Source organism: Orcinus orca, chromosome 1, assembly GCF_937001465.1.
Source record: "Orcinus orca chromosome 1, mOrcOrc1.1, whole genome shotgun sequence".
NCBI lineage: Eukaryota > Metazoa > Chordata > Mammalia > Artiodactyla > Delphinidae > Orcinus > Orcinus orca.
In genome coordinates, this window is record NC_064559.1 from 177,377,301 (window position 1) to 177,397,640 (window position 20,340).

At 55.1% G+C, this 20,340-nt stretch overlaps 1 protein-coding gene across 6 annotated transcripts in view; it reads right to left on the bottom strand.

Annotated features, from left to right (window-relative positions):
* The window catches only part of SZT2 (SZT2 subunit of KICSTOR complex), a 227,496-nt gene that overhangs the window by 194,491 nt on the left and 12,665 nt on the right, over positions 1-20,340 (bottom strand). For 4 of the 6 annotated variants that reach the window (XM_049693960.1, XM_033421924.2, XM_033421926.2 and 1 more), the window contains 36 exons: positions 18,182-18,313; positions 17,271-17,412; positions 16,752-16,858; positions 12,656-12,866; positions 12,260-12,430; positions 11,608-11,842; positions 11,289-11,418; positions 10,399-10,541; positions 9,992-10,144; positions 9,732-9,846; positions 9,300-9,517; positions 8,985-9,200; positions 8,517-8,595; positions 8,176-8,270; positions 7,736-7,904; positions 7,421-7,535; positions 7,194-7,307; positions 6,822-6,992; positions 6,581-6,675; positions 6,214-6,337; positions 5,943-6,107; positions 5,647-5,851; positions 5,227-5,342; positions 4,870-5,116; positions 3,860-4,001; positions 3,620-3,712; positions 3,403-3,481; positions 3,015-3,308; positions 2,717-2,858; positions 2,442-2,537; positions 2,290-2,353; positions 1,872-2,057; positions 1,357-1,524; positions 1,181-1,268; positions 1,010-1,102; positions 631-832 (listed from right to left, as the gene is read on the bottom strand). In XM_049693960.1, coding sequence (XP_049549917.1) covers positions 631-832; positions 1,010-1,102; positions 1,181-1,268; positions 1,357-1,524; positions 1,872-2,057; positions 2,290-2,353; positions 2,442-2,537; positions 2,717-2,858; positions 3,015-3,308; positions 3,403-3,481; positions 3,620-3,712; positions 3,860-4,001; positions 4,870-5,116; positions 5,227-5,342; positions 5,647-5,851; positions 5,943-6,107; positions 6,214-6,337; positions 6,581-6,675; positions 6,822-6,992; positions 7,194-7,307; positions 7,421-7,535; positions 7,736-7,904; positions 8,176-8,270; positions 8,517-8,595; positions 8,985-9,200; positions 9,300-9,517; positions 9,732-9,846; positions 9,992-10,144; positions 10,399-10,541; positions 11,289-11,418; positions 11,608-11,842; positions 12,260-12,430; positions 12,656-12,866; positions 16,752-16,858; positions 17,271-17,412; positions 18,182-18,313 — 5,315 coding nt within the window. The remainder of the gene's footprint in view (positions 1-630; positions 833-1,009; positions 1,103-1,180; positions 1,269-1,356; positions 1,525-1,871; positions 2,058-2,289; positions 2,354-2,441; positions 2,538-2,716; positions 2,859-3,014; positions 3,309-3,402; positions 3,482-3,619; positions 3,713-3,859; positions 4,002-4,869; positions 5,117-5,226; positions 5,343-5,646; positions 5,852-5,942; positions 6,108-6,213; positions 6,338-6,580; positions 6,676-6,821; positions 6,993-7,193; positions 7,308-7,420; positions 7,536-7,735; positions 7,905-8,175; positions 8,271-8,516; positions 8,596-8,984; positions 9,201-9,299; positions 9,518-9,731; positions 9,847-9,991; positions 10,145-10,398; positions 10,542-11,288; positions 11,419-11,607; positions 11,843-12,259; positions 12,431-12,655; positions 12,867-16,751; positions 16,859-17,270; positions 17,413-18,181; positions 18,314-20,340) is intronic. The other 2 variants (XM_033421925.2, XM_012531903.3) reach the window with 2 other exon arrangements.

Genomic DNA, 20,340 nt, shown 5'->3' on the forward strand with positions numbered 1-20,340 from the left:
CCATACTGAGGCTTCCATCATGCAGCTCACCTTCTCTACCCTCAGATCTTCTTCCTCAGAATGGTGGGTCCTCCCTTCTCTCAACACCCCCACCCCTCTCAACACTGACTACAGCAGTACTGAACCAGATACCTAGGTATGGTTCCTGGCGCTGCCGCTTACTAACTGAGACCTTGGGCAAGTGTTTAACTTATCTGTGCTGGAGTTTCTTCATTCAGACCACGAGGATAGTAATACCTCATAGGGCTGTTACAGATTAAATGAGTTGATCCATGTAAAAAACTTAGAACGGTGCCTGCCACATAGCAAGTACTTGTTAAATATTACCTATCATCCCTTATTTTTATGTATCTACAGCTCCTGAAGCTGCTGTGAACTACAGATGCTCTTAATGCTTGGCTAGGAACCAAAATCCTCATCAGCTTTTCAACTCCATTAGGAAAGCAGAGTGATGTGCTTTGCTACAGTCTGTGGGAAGTGGTCAGGAGCCCCCAACCTTAGAATACAAGTCAGACCCCTACCCAAACTCTCAGCCCCAAGTCTAGCCTTCTAACGACACTGAAGAGGGGTGACGTGGGACCAGGGAGAAGCTAACATCAGAGTCGGGTGTAGGGCCCCGCTGCTCCTTACCGCGCGTGTGCATACACTTCCACACGGTCCTGCAGCACCCGGACGATGAGCCAGAAGTCAGGCAGGCAGGGCCCAGGGAGGCCCGCAAGTGAAGGCTGTGGAGGCGCCGGGCCGGGCGGGGTCCGCAGCGTGAAGGGGGCCTTCTCACCTGGGGTCTCACTGGGACCCTCACTGTCTGAGCCACTGCTGCCACCGTCATAACCTGTGTCAAACGTGCTGAAGTTCAACCCCATCCTTAGGCTCATCTGAGCCCCAAGTGTATCAGCTCGGTGGGCCCCTCCAGGTTAGTCCCTTCTGATGGCCCTGCCCAGACCTTTCACTGTGCAGCCCTGAGTCCACTTCCCATCAGCTTAGTCTTCCATGCCCCACCCCAGCTTACCTAGGTGGTCTGAGTCCACACTGCCCTGACTGGACATGAGTCTGAGTCCCCGGCTGGGCCCAGGCTGGCTCCCTGGGAAGAGAAGGGAAATGCCTGGAGCCTCTCTCAATCCTGCCGAGGATGCCCTCTGAACGTGGAAGCAGGGCCAGGGAGGTGCAAGTCCTCTCTTACCTCGCTGGGGCAGGCTGGGCAGACTGATGAGCAGGGGGCCCTCAGAATCCTCTGGAGAGCCAGGGGCTTGGGGGCTGGCTGTCAGGGCCTGAGAGGCAGGAGGTCAGGATGGAGTACAGGCCCCACACTTCCACCACCACCTGCTCCGTTCCCAGGTCAGCCCAGGAAAGACTCACCTCCCCTTCGACGCCTTCCGCCCTGTCCTCCTGGCTGTGCCAAGCCCAGGCCGCCGAAGGGGGCTCCCCATGGGACCCACCTGGCTCTTGGCCAACTGCCACAAAGAAGAAGCCGCTGTCGGCGTCCTCAAGAAGAACATGCCCAGGGAGGTGGAGGCGGCGGAACTCCTGGGGAGCAGGAACCAAGGGCAGAGGTTAGGCAGGACAGCCCTCCCTGGTCACGGCACCCCACACTTCCTCATCAGACCCTCACAACTACCTGGTGAAGCAGACACTAGCATCCCTACTGCTGAGTTACGAAAAGGCTCAGTGACTTGCCTAAGGTTCAACAGGCCCAGTGGCAAGGTTGAGCTGGGTCTCTTCCCACTGAGCTGGGCTGCCAGGCATGGGGTAGAGGTCAAACAATAGGGTGAGGAGGTGAACTCAAACCAAGAGAGGGCCTTCCGGTTCTGCATGTGGAGTCCAGGGATGGACGGGCACCCAGGTGACCAGGGAGCATTCTGCGGGCAGCATACCTCCTTGAACTGTGTGAGGGAGCGCTCCGGCCCGAACACAAAGCTCAGTGGCAGAGTCTGGCGAAGGCAGGTGGAGCGTCCGAGAGAGCTATGGATGTGGGCAGCTGCACGGTGCAGGGCGGGGCTCTGGGGGAGGCCCCCTCTTCGGAGTGCCCCCACCATCTCGTCCTCCAGCAACCAGCGGATCTACAGGGGGAGAGCAACCCAGGAAGTGGTGAAGGGCACTTCCCATGCTGATTGAGACGTCACTGCACTCTTAGATTAGAAGATACTGGAAGATACTCCACCTCACAGACTGAGAGAGGCCCCACTTGGACCCCAGCATAAACAGGGTGCCTCACCTCACCACCTGATGGAAAGGGTGTCAGTTACAGTGTTGAGGGGCTGTCACTTGGGTTGGGGGAGGGAAGGCCCTCACCTCACTCATGGTGGTCTCAATAGCCAGTCTGTGGGGTGTGGCCAAATTAGATAGTCCTGGGTGCCTAATTGGAAGAAAGGTTTAGATACTGGTTTCCAGAAAACAAAACCAACAGGGAACAAGGAACTCAGAGAGGGAGCATAAGGAAGTACCTGTCTTCTCCTGGAGGTGGCAGTGGGGGCCCCAGGCCATCATCGGACGGTTGCCCTGGGGATCGTGGGAAGGACGTACTGCTCTCAGATGTTGACCTGAAACAGGGTAGGAGCAAAGGTCAAAGGTCAGGAGCTATTATCCTCCTAGGGCCTCCTCAGCATTCCTTTCTTGGAATCCTTAAGGTACCCTTAGTCCCCAGGTGCCCACAGATTCCTTAATGGTCCCGCTACTCCAACAAGACCCCAGATACCCCCCACCAAACTTGCTGTCCCACCGGTGGTGCTGAGGGTCTGAGGTCGGGGGGAGCTCCACTTCCAGGGGCAAGGTCAGCACAAAGACGTCCAGAGTGACACTGAGGTCCCGCAGAGGAACTCGGCCTCCAATGGGTGGGCCTTCCAGACTAGAAAGCACCTGGCCTGGGAGAGGGGGAAAGTCAGGGGTTACTGCAGCCCTGGGATGAACACAGCTTCCAAGTCTCCAGGGCTAAAGAGTTACACCCGTAGGCTCTCTCCCCAGGCAGGCAGACAGGCTGCATCGGACCAGTGGCCCTCCCCTAGGCACCCCAAACTCACCCAGGCAGGTGGGCAGGCTGCACACGGGTACTGAGCTGTGCTGGCCGCGTAGCCGCACAGAGCATGTGAGGTGCAGGAAGAGTGGTGGCAGGTCATGTGCCAGGCTCTCGGGCCCCGTGGGTGAGTCGCCCCCCAGGATGCTGAAGGAGTCTTCATCAGGATTCACGGTATCTGCGTCTGACAATGAGGCGGAGTCCAGCCCAGCAGGCCCCAGGTCTGGTTCACGGCTCTCGAGGTATTCCACCTCCAGCTCTGGGTCACTCTCGGTGACCACACAGCAGGCAGACGTGTCTCCTAGAGATACACGTCATGTGGATAGGTTGGCAGCAAAGGCCCCCGAATCTTGGCTTGAAGCAGCCTTTCCACCTCTACCCGCTTGCCTATATACCTTCTTCTCCCATGAGCTCAGCCTCTGAAAACTCCAAGTCACTGACTTTTCTGTCTCCTGCGTCCCGGGGGCCCTCATCCTGGGCAAAAGAAAGAGACAGTATGATCCAAGGCAGGGCCTCAGGGAACCGAGAGTTAAGAGGATCCGGGTGGGTCAAGCGGGGCCTCTGGGGCTACAGGTTGGGGGTAGGAGCGAGGTAAGGGAGAAAGCCACTCACCTCACGCCTGCTCGATGGAGGGCAATAGAAGAAGTAGTGGGGATTGGAGGGCACTGTGCGGAAGTAGAGACCACTGATCTCCAGGAACTTCTCCTGTTTGGGGGTTAGAAGGAGGATACGATGTCAGTCACTGCCCGGCAGGACACTGCTCCCACCCTAGAACAGACACCTATACACCCCCAACCCAGGAGGGACCACTGCGCCCCTGTGCAGGCAGGACTCTGCCCTCTCTACCCTCACCTGGATGAGGCTATGAAGGGCATCATGCGCCTCTCCTCTGAGCTGGCAGACGTCTGTCAGAGATATTTCCAGGCCAGGGTCTGGATGGCCAGGGACACGGGTGCTCTGAAACTCAGGCTCGCTTAGGTCCTCGGTCTCTATGCTGAGTGGTCAGGGTCGGGTGAGGGACAGTGAAGTGTTAGGAACCATCAAGGCCTAAATGAGCCTGCTTCCCGAGTGGGAGCAGCACACACCTGTCTGTCTTTGCCTCTAGGAAGGGTGCTTATTAGCACACGACATGGGCGGGAAGAGGCCGGGAGAACCAACCCACCCGTCTTGGCTCTAACCTCCACATTTCTTAGTGGCTGGACATTGCTGTGAAACAGAGGAATGAGTAAGGCTGACTCCCAGTTTTCTGACTTGGACCAGTGGGTGGAGGGAGAGATCTTTCACCGTGGAGGAGGGACACAGGCGGAGAAGCAAGGGTTGGTGGGAAGAAAATGCACTCATTTAGGAGGCATGAAAGGTGTGGGATCTAGACCTCCGGAGAGAGAACTGGGCTGGACTTCGATCTGGGCATCACCAGTGCACTCATCCTTCCGCTCCTTCTGCTTCCCCAGTGCTGATCCACTGCAGACACCAGACACATAGCTGTCTGTCTGCATGCCTCTCTCCCTCCCTTCAACAGTTTTTGCCTCTATGAAACTCACAGTTTGGGGAATTATTACTATTATGTGAATGTCCTCAGAACAAACTTCTACTTTCACTGATGGCCACTGACAACTCCCCACCCCTAATGTAGCTCAACACTCCACACCAGAACAGGAGAGCCAGGAGAACAAGGAGAGTAGGAGAGGAAGACCGCCGTGGGTGCCAAATGGGAGAAAGAAGCCTGGGCAGGAGGGGTGGGAAGCCAGGACAAAGCACGGCTGGGGACTACCGTGCCCAGCCACTCCCCCAGGTCAGAAGGCCCCTGCTTATAGGGGCTTGTCTGTGTGCTCCCTTATATGTCATTCAAGGACCATCCCAACCTGGACTCAGAAGCCAAGACAGCTCGTTCCCGAGGCTCGGGGCCCTCCTCCACACTGCTGCTGAAGGGCCCAGGGCTGAGAGGACCGGGGCTTGGGGGTGCATGAGGCAAACCCCGAGTGTGGCCACACAGTGCGAGCAGAAAAGGGGTGATGTCTACTTCCTGTAGTAGCTCCTCACAGGCGTCCACTGCTATCAGCATGTCCTGCGAGGTCACGCTCTGTGCTTGCTGCAAGCTCCGGAACAGCCCTAGTGGAAGTGGAAGGGGCCACGAGGGTCAAGCTCTGCAAGGGCCTCTCCAGTCCCCATGCCTGTAATCCTGCAAAGTGGGCTCCTCCCTGCCACGGCGTCACACTCACCACGGACGTAGCATCGCTGTGCATGCTCCTGCAGCAAGGCACAGTGCGTAGCTGCCTCCTTGTGCCTGGGCTCCATCCAGGCTGAGGAGAGGGAAGGCTGGTCGAGGAGCTGAGTCCTAGCAACAGGAGGAAAGAGACGGCTTGGCCAGCTCCCCTGGTGACACCTCAGACTCACCATCCCCAACCTTCCAGTGGATCATCCCTGGGTCCCTACCAAATGTATCCACGGCCCAGCAAGCTCAACTGATGTGCTGAGGAAGTCCAGCACGAAACGGGCAGGACATGGCTCAGAAGCTGAGCTCCTGCCACTGACCATCAACCTGTCTGCCCGTACCCCTGAGTATGTATCTGAGCCACAGCTGGGGGCCACGGTTGGCTGGGAGTTGGGAGAGGACCTAGGTCAACACTGAGGGCACTCACCGGAAGACGAGGTCTCGGGGCGCCTGAGGGGGCTGCACACCCACCATCTGCTCCCTCAGCGCTTCCAGGGAACAGCTATAGATGTAGACAGGACACCGCGTCCGGGGCCCATCTGCACCCTCTGTCTGTGAAGCCTGGCGCCCAGTGTAAGCTGGTAAGTCCTGATGAAAGGGTGGGCTCAGCTCTCCTGGATTCTGGGCACTGTCTGTGGGCAAGAGGTGGCACATGGCTTTGAGCCCTCTTATCTGTTCTCATTTCCGCTGCTGCTTAACTGACTTAAGAGTCAGCAGCCTTACCGCTGGCTGGGGTGACACTGAGGATGGGGACCTGGGACTTTGTTGCCCTGACCCCGGTTCCTCCCTGATCTTTCAGGCTGGGAGCCCCACTCCAGTCCTCGAACTTAGACTTTGTTTCCTCTTGAGAGGGTCCCTCCAGGCCACAGGCAGCCAGATGCTGGACATCTGAAGAGGAAAAGCAAGACATAACTCAGAGCCGCCTGCTGGGCTGTGGAGGGAGCTCCAGGGCTTGTATCTGAGGGGGTCAGTGAGACAGGTCCGCGGTTGGTACCTGAGAAGGTCGCAGGGAGGAAAGTCAGAAACACATGCTGGGGGGTCACAAGCCTTGCATAGCAGCGCCACTGAGGGGGCTGGGCAGAGTTGACAGGCCCGAGAGTTTCAGAAGGGCCTAGACTCTGTAAGAGAGAAACAAACTTAGAGCCATCTATAAGGGACCATCCAATGCCCGCTCTCTTCCTCCGCCCGAGAGTCCATCCTCAGGGATAGCTTGCAAGATCGGGGACCAAGGGGAATGATGGCATCCTGTCAGTGGAGGGGGGCACTTAGTATCCCCAGTGATGGAAAGCTGGGGTGTGAATATGTGGGGACGGCAGGAGGTCACTATGACAAAGGGCTCAAGGAGATGCACCAGTGCTGACCCGGGTGGGAAGAACTGAGTCTCCGCTGGCCTGGGCGCTGCCGCCTGCTTCATCCTTCAGGATCCCACAGTCCCCCACCGGTGGCCCCTCTGGACCTACAATGCGGGTGGAGAGGGGTGGGAGAGAGCAGGGCTCTGAGGTGAAGGGGAGGGGAGGCCAAGACCCAGACAGAAGGCACCCTGTGGGGTGGGGGAAAGCGGCTGGGCCGAAGTCCGGTGCCGGGAATGAGGCGGGGGCTCACGTGGACTGTGGCAGCTCCTCCGCAGCACCTCATGCGGGAAGGCGGCCTGGTCGGCGGTGGGCAGCGGGATCTCCCGGTCACTCAGCTCCTGCCCCAGGCAGCTGTGCAGCAGGCACAGCACCATGTCGTTGGCGGGACAGGGCCCCTCGGCGAGAGGGACGCCCTCTGGCTCTGCCCGACACACACTCTGCTCAGCACCAAGGGTCTCCTGCTGCCCGGCGCCCCCGGCTCAGCCCCAACCAGCCCGGCCCCTCCTGCAGCCTCCCAGCCCCCTCCTGCCCCCTCACTCTTCCGCTCATTCGCAGACTCATCTGCCCTCTGTATTCTAACACTCCCTGGCTGGCTGGCCCTCTAGGTACAAGGTTCACCCACCTCTGGAAAGCAGAAGGAAGAACATCTGGATCTGCTGGCACTGTGGCAATAGTCCCATTAGGTCAAAACGGAAAGGGATCTCGTGGACACAGGTGTCTCCTCCCTGGTCCAAGCCTGGGAGGGAGGGAAGGAAGACAAGAGCGCAGTGAGGCCCACAGTCCCTGTCTGTGGCTGCCTTCTCCCCACCCGCTCCCCTGCTCCTCCCCAGGGGCCCCCTCCCCACTGACCATCAGAGACCCTCGGCTCCGGGGGCAGGGGACTCCACTCCTTGCTCTGGCACAGCTGTATCAAGTACTCAAAGCTCAGCATGGAGCCTATGCAGGCAGCATCCCGAGGGTGGAGCTAGAGGAGGAATAGCAGAGGGCAGGGGTCAGCCCCTCCTGGCCAAGAGGACCCCAGCCTCCAGCTCTCAAGGAAGCCCTCACAGTCACGGACATTCAGAACACGGAGACTCAGGGGGACCAGGAAGCCGCCAAGCTGTGCTGCTCCCAAGGGGATGCACCCAACCTGGAAAGTGGTGGGGTACTCCTGAGGCCACTCACAGCTCGAGGGATCTCCGAGTATGCCAAGTCCTGGAGGTGCCTCCAGCTCTCGGGGCCGGGCCCCACTCGTCCATACTGCGGCTCCACCCACACCTCGGTGACCAGGTTGAGCTCCGAGTCTCCCTCCAGGGCCTCCACCTCCACATCATTGTCATCATCTGTTGAGAAGCTAAAGGAGGAAGGGCTCTGAGCCCGGAAGAAAGGAGAGTCCAACCCACCACCACTTGGTTGGGAGTTGGTCCACGGAGGGCGGGAAGGCCAGGGCACACGGGACAGCCACAATTCACACGTGGTCTTTCCAGACCTGCGTCTGCCCAGTAAAGCATCTGGAGACAGTATCTCCCACCCCAACTCTCAGCACTGGGAGACAGAACTTCAGGGGACAGTAGGAAGAAGGGGGAACGTGGAGCAAGGCGGCTCAGAGAGGGGCTGGGCCTCACCTGTCCTTGGTGGAGGTAGAGTGCGGGGGGAAGAGGATGTACTGGACGACGCACGTGTGCCTCTCTTCGACTGCAGCCTGCCCCGGGGGCTCATTCTGGGACAGGATGGGAGAGCTTGGCCCTGCCCCGGCCCAGGCAGAGATCTGGCCTGGCCCAGCTCTGACCCTCAGCACTTTAGTCCCCTCGCCACACTGTCCTGGGACTGGCCTCAGGCCTCGGGTCCTCTGGCCACAGGGTCCCTGTGAGGCAGCGTTTCCAGTGGTCCCAACCCAGCTCAGAGGTGAGTATCCCTGGGATGATGATGGACCTTGGTGGGAGGGGTCGTGAGGGACAGCACATACCTGAATTGGAAGCTCCAGGACCATGTTGATGATTCCTTCCCCGCTGCAGGCAAAGTGGAACCCTTCCGAGAGCCGGACCCTGAAGGCCCACAAGAGTAGGGGTGGGGACAGGACGAGATGGGGAGAGACACTCAGTGTACAGCCCCTGCTTCCCACGCCACTTACATACCCACTTTCCAAAAGCCATCCAGGCAGACTTGTCCGCTGGTGGCCCTGCCCAAACGACTGGTCCCTCAGGGGTGGCAGGTGCAGTTAGGGCCAGAGGCCAAAATAAACTGAGTCGGGGGAGTCGTGGTGGGGAGGGCAGCAGCCCACACTGCTCTTTGCTGGATCCTCTGCATAGCAGCGGCCACAGCAGAAACTGGGGCTGAGATGGGGCAGGATCTGGCTTAGGCTTTCTGCCAGCTTCCAAACCCAGAGTCTACACTAGACTCTGCCCCAAGTTGCCCAGCAGGCTTGGTGACGTACTCAGTGAGGATGGAGAGGAGCTGGGCGATGGCGCTGAGCGGCAGTGCGGGGGCCAGTCCCGATGGGATGCTCCAGAGCCAGCGCTGATGGTAGAGGTAGCGGGATAGCGACGCCAGGCTAGAAGAGGCCGAGCGGCCCGACACCAAGGGCAGTGGCCCTGGTGGCTCCAGTGTCAGCAAGAAGGGTGCCCGGTAGTCCAGCGGTAGCTTCTCATACCTGAGCAACGGGGGCAATTCCCAGCTGATCTCTACTCATACCCAGCTTAGCCGCAGCCCCCCACGTGCTCCTGGCCCTGGCCCCACTCTCTTTACCAACCTGATGAGCAGCTTGTCCAGTGGCTTATGCAGGACCACAAGGCAGGGCCGATCAGACAGGGCCTGCTGTGGCCCCAGCAGCGGGGGTGACTTGGAGGGAGAGTTGCCCCCACCGGTGCCCCCCAGCCCTTTTCGTTTCACCTTGGGTGTTGGCTCCTTGCTTTGCACCCGGTGGGGGAAACGTAGGCGCAGGATTTCTTCCCGCAAATCCGACACAATCTGAGGGAAAAATGTGATCGGACCCTCCTACTCCCGTCTCCTACAGATGTGGAGAAGGGGCCCACAGACAAGGTGAGAAAACCTTGTACCCCAAGCCTTACTTGGTCTGGGGGCTCCTCCCTCTACTGGCCCTGGCCCTGGGGAGTCTGGGGAGAACGAGCTAGTCAACATTCCAGGGCTCCTTGGTCTGGGAGTGAGTCGGGGTCCAGCTCACCTTGTGCCGAGCCTGTGCTGGTGTGCCAATGGGGAAACCCAGGCGGAGCACCATGCACGGGGCCTTGGAAATGATGCGGACCATGTAGAAGGAGGAGGGGGGCTGGTCTGGGGCACTGGGGAGAAACGGGAGGGAGTCCGTGAGCAGCCCTTGGCTGGGAGAAGATGGGTTTAGGAGGTAGGAGGGAGAGGGTTTGGGGTGAGAGGAAGAGACGTGGGAAGGGGGGAGGGGGAGGAGTGAGGGGACATCACTTTGCCCACCTGGAGAGCAGTTTCACATAGGAGTAGCCCTCGACTAGCACGAAGCTGCTCCAGTCACGGAGCAGGGAGGTCAGCGAGGAGTGTGAGATCCTGCACTGCACGGTGCTGTAGCGGCCATTGCTGCCCGGGGTGTGCAGGTGCTTGGGGATTGGCCTGGGAAGAGGGTGTGGAGAGAGGGCAGCCCTCCCAGCCCCAGTCATGGGGCAGAAGAACAAACTGCTACCTCTCTCTCTACTAGGACCTGTCTGAGGATCTGAAGGCTCATGAGCAGGAGGGCTAGGACGGCTCGGAGTTTTCTTGGCCAAGGTCGGTATGGGCTCATCTGCTGCTTCCCTTCTCCATCCCTCCCCGTCCCCTCACCCCAGCCCCTCCGCCCCAACGATGGCCCAACTATGGCGGATACCCACGTGTCATGTTCCAGGATTAGCACTAGGCGATGCATGTGCAGCCAACGCTGCCATGAGTTAGCATCCATGGACAGCACTGGCTTCCAGTAGGCAGCGAACTGGGCGTGGGAGGAGTCGGAACCACTGTGCTGAAGGGAGAGCACCTGGGGACAGGAAGCACAGCCCTATAGGAGCATGCATGAATAACCTCCACGCAGCAAACAGAGCCGTGGGGCTCAGGGGGTCAGAGGTGGCACTGGTGTAAGGCTAAAGGAACCCATGGCCCAGCCTGGGACAGAGGCAAAAATGGCCTCCAATACGAAGGCTGGATTAGGATGAACGAACCCAGGGACAGGCTGTGTAGCCCTTTAAAGCTGAATCCAGGCAAAGGATGGAACTTCCACCACTGACTTTGGAGGAAAGCCGCTGAGTGATGGCAGAACTCCAGGATGAGGCCATTATTTGCTAGCATAAGCCCCCTGCTTGTCAGTGCTAGGCTGACAGCCGGGGCTGAGTGTGGAGAAAGCACAGGACAAAGGGAGCCATGGTCTTCAGAAAGTGCATAGTTCACGGTGGTTGGCTGAAGGTGCTGGGTGCGGCCAGAGTATGCCACATGGAGACGACTGCAAGGGGGCTCACAGTCGTCTGGGAGACAACCACCTAGGCATTCTGCAAGTCTTTACCTCTGACACCCGCGGTCTGCTGAGGACAGCCTCTCTCTATAGACCCTTCCTTCCCCCGGGGGCGTGGAAGGAGGGAGGGAGCTCTCAAGGCGAAAGCTCAGGGTCCTGGTTTGGGGGCCTTAGATTTGAGAGGAGAGGAAAATGAACGTGGTTCTGGGCTCTAGATGCAGTGCCAATCCAAGTCTGGGTGGGCACAAGATGGGGAGAGTGAGCGTTGGGGCCCCTCACCGGGGTGGTGGAGCCGGGCGGGATGTAGAAGAGAGGCACTCCGCTCTTGGTGCTGTCGGGAAGCGTGAAATGTTCCGGGACTGAGGAGAAGGACTGAAGGTGGGCTAGCATCTGGTCCGTCTGATTAATGCTGCAGAACAAGTGCCAACCCTGAGCCTCATCGGACTCCGGTGAGTCAGAGGAGGGGAGCCCCAGGGGCACAGGGGGCCCTGGACACAAGCCTAGTGCTCGGGGTGACCCTCTCTAGCCCCCAGTTTCACACATCTGTCCCTCCACACAACAAATGGGGCACCCCTCACTGAGCGGTGACCTCACTCACCTCTGCAGCGTGTTCCAGAACCGCCGGATAACGTGGGTCCGATACAGCGAGCGAATGGGTTGCCTTAGCGCACAGGACACATCGTGCAGGATGTCATAGCCACCTTCCATTGTCACTTCCACCCGGGTGCCTCGAGGGCCCTCAGGCTCCAGGGGCCAGGGTGCCACAGCCACGTACTCAATGCGCATGTTGTGTTTCCATAGCAACACCAGTTTCACCTCCAGCTGGGACCCTCCTTCAGGGGAAGGAGAGCTGGTTAGGGCAGGAGGGCATGGGACTCCAGGCCTGGTACTGAGTCCTATCTGAAACCCCACCTACCACATGAAACTCTAGCCTGGCCAAAGGTTCCAAGCGTGGTTCCACAGAATGCAGGCCCGGAGCCTGCCAACTGACACAACTGAAGTTTGTAGGGGTAATCTGAAAACAAAGCTAAGTTCCGGACACCACACCATCCTCAGCTGACTCACCTGGAGCCAAAGGAGACGGAATTGGAAGCTGAACGCTGTGAGAACTAAGCCCTGAAGGCCACTCAGAACCCACTTGTCTCAAATGACAGGCAGACTCTGTCACGGAGACACCCTCTCATGCACGGTACATGTGTGTCTTCTGCTTTGTTCAGACCTGTGGGATACAGCAGGACCTAAACCCTTACCTTTCGCCAGTGTGACCTCTCGGACACTGTAGCCCTCTCGAAGCCGCACAGACACGGTGCTGACCAAGTCAGCCAGCACCTCCTTCTCAGTGTGCTTCTTCCGGCGCAGGGCCAAGGCAGGATTGCTACTTGCGGAGACCAGGTGCTCATTAAACAGGCGGTGCTGAGAGCCTAGAAGACCAGTGAGGATGGGGAAGGGGGAAGTGTTTTATCTGTTAGCTGACAGAGGCACAGGAGCAGAGGCTACACTGAGTCGCGAGAGAACAGTGCCAAAGCCATCAGCCCCAGTTATACTGCTAGTGCCCTGGGGACCCAAGCCCTAGATGGATTCCTGCATCATCTCTAGGTCCACATTATATTCCCCCGTTCCCACACCTGCCCCAGTCTGCCACTCACCGCAGTAATATTCAGGGTTCAGGGCTTCCCCACTGCGCAGGAAGGAGTAGAGGAGAAACGCCCGGTGGTAGACAGTCAGACCCAGGTTGCCTGGCTCGGGATCAGGACAAGTGGACAGGTAGGAGCCAAATGTTGCCATCGCGATGAACTTCATCAGTTCCACATTGGGCACATGGCCAAAACTACAGTCATAAGAATAAACTCCTCCTACCTGAAGAAGTGAGCAATTAGAGACCTAGCTCCAAAAGAGCCACCGGGCTGGGTGGCTGCTCCCATCCCTGACCCACACGGTGGGAAGTGGGCCCGTGTTCTCCCAAGACAGACCACTGCTCTGCAGCTTTCCTTCCCTGAGCCCTTCTGTCTGAAGCCCATGCCATCTAGCCACACCCATCTTGCTCCACATCAAATACCAGCCGGCCCCCATTCACTGAAGATTTTGGCCACTGGTTCATTGGATTCCTGTCATCATCTCAAGACTACAGTGTCTAACAAAGTGCTTCTCAGACCTTAGGGTGCACACAAAACACCTGGGGATTTTGTTAAAATGCAGCAGGTCTGGGGTGGGGCCTGAGATTTTGCATTTCTAACAAGCTCCCTGGTGATGCCAAGGCTGCTGGACTGTGGACAATATTTTGAGCACAAAGCCTAAAGATTGGAGATTGGCAAACAACATATAATCTGTGGTCAAATCTAGCCTATCATCTATTTTTGTAAATAAAGTTTTATTGGGACTTCCCTGGTGGTGCAGTGGTTAAGAATCCGCCTGCCAATGCAGGGGACATGGGTTCGAGCCCTGGTCCGGGAAGATCCCACATGCCACAGAGCAACTAAGCCCGTGCGCCACAACTACTGAGCCTGCACTCTAGAGCCCGCAAGCCACAACTGCTGAGCCTGCATGCCACAACTATGGAAGTCCACACGCCTAGAGCCCGTGCTCTGCAACAAGAGAAGTCACCTCAATGAGAAGCCCGCGCACCGCAACGAAGAGTAGCCCCTGCTCGCCACAACTAGAGAAAGCCCGCATGCAGCAGCAAAGACTCAACGCAGCCAAAAAGATAAATAAATAAAATAAGTAAAATAAATAAAGTTTTATTGGAACACATCCATGCCCATTCATTTTCTTATTGCCTGTGCCTCCTTTCCTTTCAGGCTATAAGAGCACAGCTGAGTAGTTGTGACAACCACATGGCCCACAAAGCTTAAAATGTTTACTAGTCAGGGGACTTCCCTGGTGGCGCAGTGGTTAAGAATCTGCCTGCCAATGCAAGGGACATGGGTTTGATCCCTGGTCCAGGAAGATCCCACATGCCGTGGAGCAGCTAAGCCCTGCGCCACAACTACTGAGCTTGCACTCTAGAGCCCGTGAGCCACAACTACTGAGCCTGCGTGCCACAACTACTGAAGCCCACAGGCCTAGAGTCCATGCTCTGCAACAAGAGAAGCCACCACAATACAAAGTCCATGCACCGCAACGAAGAGTAGCCCCCGCTAGTCGCAACTAGAGAAAGCCCGTGTCCCGCTGACTACACATTAGCCCTGGGCTTCACCTGGAACTACTCCCTCTTTGCAAATTCAATTGCCACATCTGACTGATTACACCCAACTTTGTCCCATTTTTAGGTTCCTTCCATCCTCCTCTTGCTGCTCTTTGACTTCCTTAAGGCTCCCAGGCCTTGAACCTCTACTCTTTTCAAATCTATCCACGTCCTCCTGGCCCTCCTTTCTCAACCCAGCCTGGACCCCATGGTCAAGCAACTTCTTATGCATCATTCTCAACTCCCTGGCTGCCTTCACCTTTTCTCTACTTCCACCTGAAAACCCCAACTAGGATCACAAGTTCTATACCCAGATCCCAAATGAGATCTCAGTGAATCCCAAATGGAAAAAAACCCTGCATAGCTGTGTAGGTTGGCACCACATCAAAACATACGACACCCAACCCAGCTAGTCCTTCAGGGCCGTCCTCAGTGCCGCTTGTCCTTCCTGGCTCTGCCTCCCTCCCTCCCTCCCTCCAGTACACATCCTCACCTTCTACTTTGGAGAGGAATCAGAGGCCCTCTTGGCAGAATTTATCTACATCTTCACTTCTATCCAGTCTCAAAGAAGAAGGGACACTCTCCTGCTCCTAAAGAGTCCCTCCATCTGTTTCTTGAGCCAATGCCCTCCTGTCAATTTAGGGACTTTACTCCATCCGGCTTCCTTTCCTTTCCCTTATTTTCAAACTCTGCTTCACCACAGCTCCTTGGAAACACGCTGAAGTCTCTAGCTTAAAAAACAAAACAAAGCAGAACACCCCTCTCCTTCCACCCTGTACTCCCCTCTGGCTGCCATTCTCTCTCTCGCTCCCAACTTGATCTGAACAACCAAATTCTGCGTGTCAACACTTTTCTCTACTTCCTTCTCTTCTCTCCACTCTTCAATCCACTGCAATCATTTCCCGCGCCGCCTCTTCACTGAAATGGCCTGCAAAAAATCCCCATAACCACCTCCTAATTGCCAAGCCCAAAGGGCACTTTTCTTTTTTTTTTTTAACATCTTTATTGGAGTATAATTGCTTTACAATGGTGTGTTAGTTTCTGCTTTATAACATAGTGAATCAGCTATACATTTACATATGTCCCCATATCTCCTCCCTCTTGAGTCTCCCTCCCACCCTCCCTATCCCGCCTCTCTAGGTGGTCACAAAGCACCAAGCTGATCTCCCAAAGTGCACTTTTCATTCCTCATTTTACATGATCCCTCTGTTGCATCTCATGCTGTTAAGTTCTCCTTTTTTCCTCCAAACTCTGAAATTTTTGACACCAGAGCTCCTGGTTCTTGTCTGATGATTTCCCTTCATTCTTTGCTGGGCCCTCTTCCTATGAAAGATCTTTGAACACTGGCGGCCCCCAGGTTCTTTGGGGACCCTCCTCCCTTCTCAAACACCATGTGTCGGCTGCCAAATCCTAACTTGCTATCTCTCAGCTAGTGCTGTCTCTTGAGTATCCGATCTGCATATCCAACTGCTAGCTGCTATGAACAGCAGTCATTCATTACGTAATTATGCATTATGCTAAGCCCTTTAAATGCATCATCTCACCCATTTACAAATGAATCCAACCGAGAAGCGACAGTGACGTGCCCCATGTCACACAGCCAGTAACTGAAGCCAGGATGCCGGCCAGGCATGCCTAACTCCAGAGGTGGTGCTTTACAGCTACCCTGGTGACCCACAGGCACCTCAAACACAACATTCACAACACCTGGATTCACCGTCCTGTCCTCACTCCACCCCAACTGCTGCTCTCTGTTTGCTCTGCCAGATACACAGTCATCAGTGAAGTCAGAAACCTGGAGACATCCTTAGCCCCTCTCTCTTGCTCACCCCTTACATTCTGCTGATCACAAGTTATGTTGACTCTACCGCTTCATTTCCTCAATCCTACCCCCTTCTCTCTTACCCTGAATTCCCCCAGTTTAAACCCTGATCCTCTCTTACCTGACCACTGCAATTAACAGCCTCCCTGCCTTCTCTCCTGCCCTTCCCCCAGCAACACGAGTGACCTTTATAAAACATAAACCCAGCTAGTGGTTTTCCTTCCATATATCTGTATCACCTGCAGAATTATGCTGGAACGCCTAACACAGCAGAAGCAGTTTTCCATGCGTGGCCTATGCCTACCCTCCAGCCTTGTTTCCCACAGCTCTCTGCCTCCTATCCTATAGTCTGTCAATCCAAACTGGCTGCAGGTCCCTGAATATACCTACTCCCTCCTCTGCTTAAGCCAGTTTGAGCTGGGTTTTCTGACCCTTGCAACCAAAACAGTAATAATTAATCTAATAAGAGAGGTGGGACTGGAACTGACTGCCAGACTGCAAATTCTGCATTCTTCTTCCTATAACATGCTGTCTCTCACATCCTAAGGAAAGAGGACAAAGATGAGAGTCCTCTCCCACCACAGTACCTACCCTGTTCTACACATGATGTCCCCCCCCACCCTCCAGAACTATGTCATTGGCTTTACCTGGGAAATCATTGCCTGCAAGAAAGTAACCAGCCACAGCCCACCTTGTGATATACGACACTTCCCTCTCCTCCTTCCCAGAAAGTCCTCACCTGCACAAAGGAACAAGCCACAGTGCCACTGCGAAGCTGGTTCAGCAACGTCTCACAGACCGCAACATCAGGGACACTGGTCACCCCATCTGTGATCACAATGATACCTGGAGCAGGAAGCATCAGACTCAGACCTGGGGACCCTGGCCTGATCAAAGGCACAGGGAGGCATCTGATGGACGGGGCGTCAGTGTCCACCAACCAATGTGTTTTATAATCCTCCAGCACCTTTCCTTCTCTCCTTCCCTCCCGTTCCTTCCTCTTGAGGGCTGGATCCCAACTTCCTCCTAAGCGACGACCTTGGTGCTCTACTCCTTCCCACTAGGGTCCATGACGGTTGTCAGAGCAGGGGGTACTTGAGATATACACTAATAAACACTTACCTTTTACAAACAAGGAAATAGACACTCTTCCCTGGGGCCCACTGATCCCCTGGAACCTCTATCTTTGCTGATAATGCCCCCTTCCCTTCCTGTATTCCCCCTTTTCCCCAATCCCACCGACATTCCTTCTACTGACCTGCACTAGAGTTTGACGGCAGCAACTGCAGTGCCAAGATGCCCTGACGGATCATACTGACCAGTCCAAGATCAGCTGTCACCATGGAGACTCCCACTTTCCGGCCCGGGGGCTCCCCTGAGTCTGGGGACTGGTCCTCTGCCTGGTTCAAGTTACAGAAAAGATAGAATGGGACAGATGGCACTGCTGCCCCCTCCACAGCAAAACCAGAATTTATAGCCCAGCATTGCCCAGGCCAGACGGGCCTAAGCCTGTGAGGACCCCAATTCCCCTACTGTGCGGCCAAGTCCTGACTATGCTCCCTCCCCTAGCGTGTGCTTGGATACTGACCCTCAGATGGGCAGGGAGTCCAGCACCAGATGAAGCACCACACTGCACTGCAGCAGGGCTTCCCCACCTTTTGCCAATAAGGCCCCTTTTCCATATTCTTCCCATCGCCATTATGAAATGTCTTACACATCAATCAGATTAAGTCTTCAGACATAGAGAACTGCTACCTGCCTGGCTACTTCTAGGATATCTAAAGGAATGAGAAAGTGCACTGTAGTGAGCCCAAGCAGCTTTATCACTGATTGTACAAATTACTAGAGATCAAAGTCACCCATGATCACCTTCTCAGAGCCACTGGGGCAGAAGATGCAGGACTGAAAAAACACAAGCAAATTGCCTTCACGTTTTCTCCCAGCAAGAACGTGTGTCTTGGGGAGTGTATCCGAGCGCTCTTCAACAGGAAACCTGTAGTGTGCACTCACTAGCACTTCTTTCCTTGGCTCCCTCTGTCCCTGGCTTTTAGCCCTTTTTTTCTGCTGTCTTTTCCCTCTATAATATTTGGCTTGTCCTTCCTCTCTCCTCTCTGTCCCTTAACAGCTCCTCTTTCTAAGTGGCCTCTAGCCACTTTCTCTCCCACATACCTGGCTCTGGGGATCATACTGCTGCTGCAGCATGGTGGCCACCTTATCCTCAAAGAGACAGAGCTGCTCATACACCTGTTGCAGGAACATCTCCCGCTGGGAAGGGTCCAAAAGGCAGCCCTGGACCAGCACCTGAGAAGCACGATGGAAAGAGCAAGCCATGAAGGTCAGGGGGACACTGGGCAGTACCCCTCTAGTCTCCCTATTTATTCTCCACGCTGGGCTTCCCCAAGCGTGGAGGCACCAGAAGATCTTCCAGTTTCCTCCACCTCGGCCTCCGGAACATTGTCTATAAGCTGCCCTATCTGGCCAGGCAAAGCCTTTCTCATTGACTCGTACTTTCGTATTCTTGCTGATTTCTAAGCACTGCACACAGAAGCTGTTCTGGACCTTTTCTCTTTTTTAAGCTCAAAATCTTATTCCCCCAGTGAATGCTTCTTCCTTCCTTTTACCCTCAGCAGATAATTCCCACCCCCCTCTTCACAGAGAAAGGAAACAAGTCAACAGGAACTACCCACTCACCCTAACCCTGAGGGTGTACTACTCTCCAACCCATCGAAAATGTCCTCAGTGTTTGCTAGACGTTTATATCTATGTGTTCTAGTTCTTCCTTTCAGGCTCAGAAGAAAAGATTCCTCTTCCTCCTTTTTCTCCCTAAAGCTAATCGCTCCATCTACTCTTGGATCTTTTATCTAATAGCTTCATTCTCTCTCCATGGGGTTTCCTTCCTTCTACTCTCGACATAAATAAGTGCCCCCATCCTAAAAATTTTATAAAGGCCTGGTGGTCCCTGTGGTGGCCCTCGGGATCTCTCCTCTCTCCCTGCCCCCATCAGACTCCTACAACCTGCCCACTTCTCCCCAACCCCTGCCCTCCCGTGCAACAGCTACTTCTTCTCTCTATTCAAAACTGGGTGAGTGGGTAGGGACAGCCAGAAGAGGGCAGAGCGGGACTCTGGACCACTAAAGGCCTGACTGTGAGAAGAGAAACAGAATCAGAGGAATAGTGGGAACTGGGGCTGTGAAAAGGTGAGAAAAATGCTCAGAGCTGTATTGTTTAGAAGAGTGAAAACTGGGTCAACCTAAGGGTCCAACAGTAAAGGTTTGGCTAAATATATAATGACAAAATATGATAAAATATGAAGACAAGTGGTCATTAAAAATTGTGTTTTCAAAAATATTTAGTGACACGGAAAAATGCCCGTATCACACGTTAAAAAAGCAGGATGTAGAACTGTGTGTTTAGAATGAGCCTGATGTTTCTCCTCTCTCTGGATGGAGGGGTGGTGGCGAGGGAAGTAAACACAAACTCAAAGAGAAGAAACACAGTCCACAACATGTCAATAGTAGTTATTTCTGGGTGGTTATTATGAGTGAGTTTTGTGAGTTTTTTATATGTTACGTATTTTTCAAATCTCCTTCACTGGGCATGTATTATAAACGTGACTTTTTGTTTGTTTGTTTTGTTTGTTTTGAAAAACAGCAGGATGCATCTTGAGGGAGCTACAGAGACAAGTGAGGAAGCTGTCTGACTTCTTAGCTGACTTAGTGGCAAGTGGCCCTGGAGGCTTACCTAAGTTCTCACTCCTTGTCTTCTCCACAGCTGCTGTCCTTGTTCAGGACTTATCTCCTCTCCCATGCTGCAATACTCTTCTGCCTGTTCTCCCCAATCCAGAATTTGTCCCCCATCCATCTTTCTCACTGGCCACAAACAAGTGTGACCTTCCTAGTGTTCGCATCTGATCCTGTCACTGACATTCCAAACCTCCAGTGGTTCTCTACCCATGGCTAATAGTTTTAAAAGCTAACATTTGCATGTTTTCTATGTGGCAGGCACCGTTTTAAATGCTTGACATGTATTAATTCAGTCACCATGCAACACTGGTACTGTTGACATCCCCATTTTGGAGAAAAGACCCAGATGCACAGAGAGGTTAAGTAACTTGCATAAGAGCACACAGCCAGTAAGTGGTATAGCCAGGAAGCACATAAGGCACTGTTATTCCAGATCCAGTGCTCTTCACCACCACACTAAACTCCCCTACAGAATAAAGTACAAGTTCTTAGCCATGACATTCAAGGCCTTTCATAATTCTGCCCCCACTTCTCTCTCCAGTCTCCTCTTTACCACCCCCCTAACCCTCCCCCCATCATTCAAAC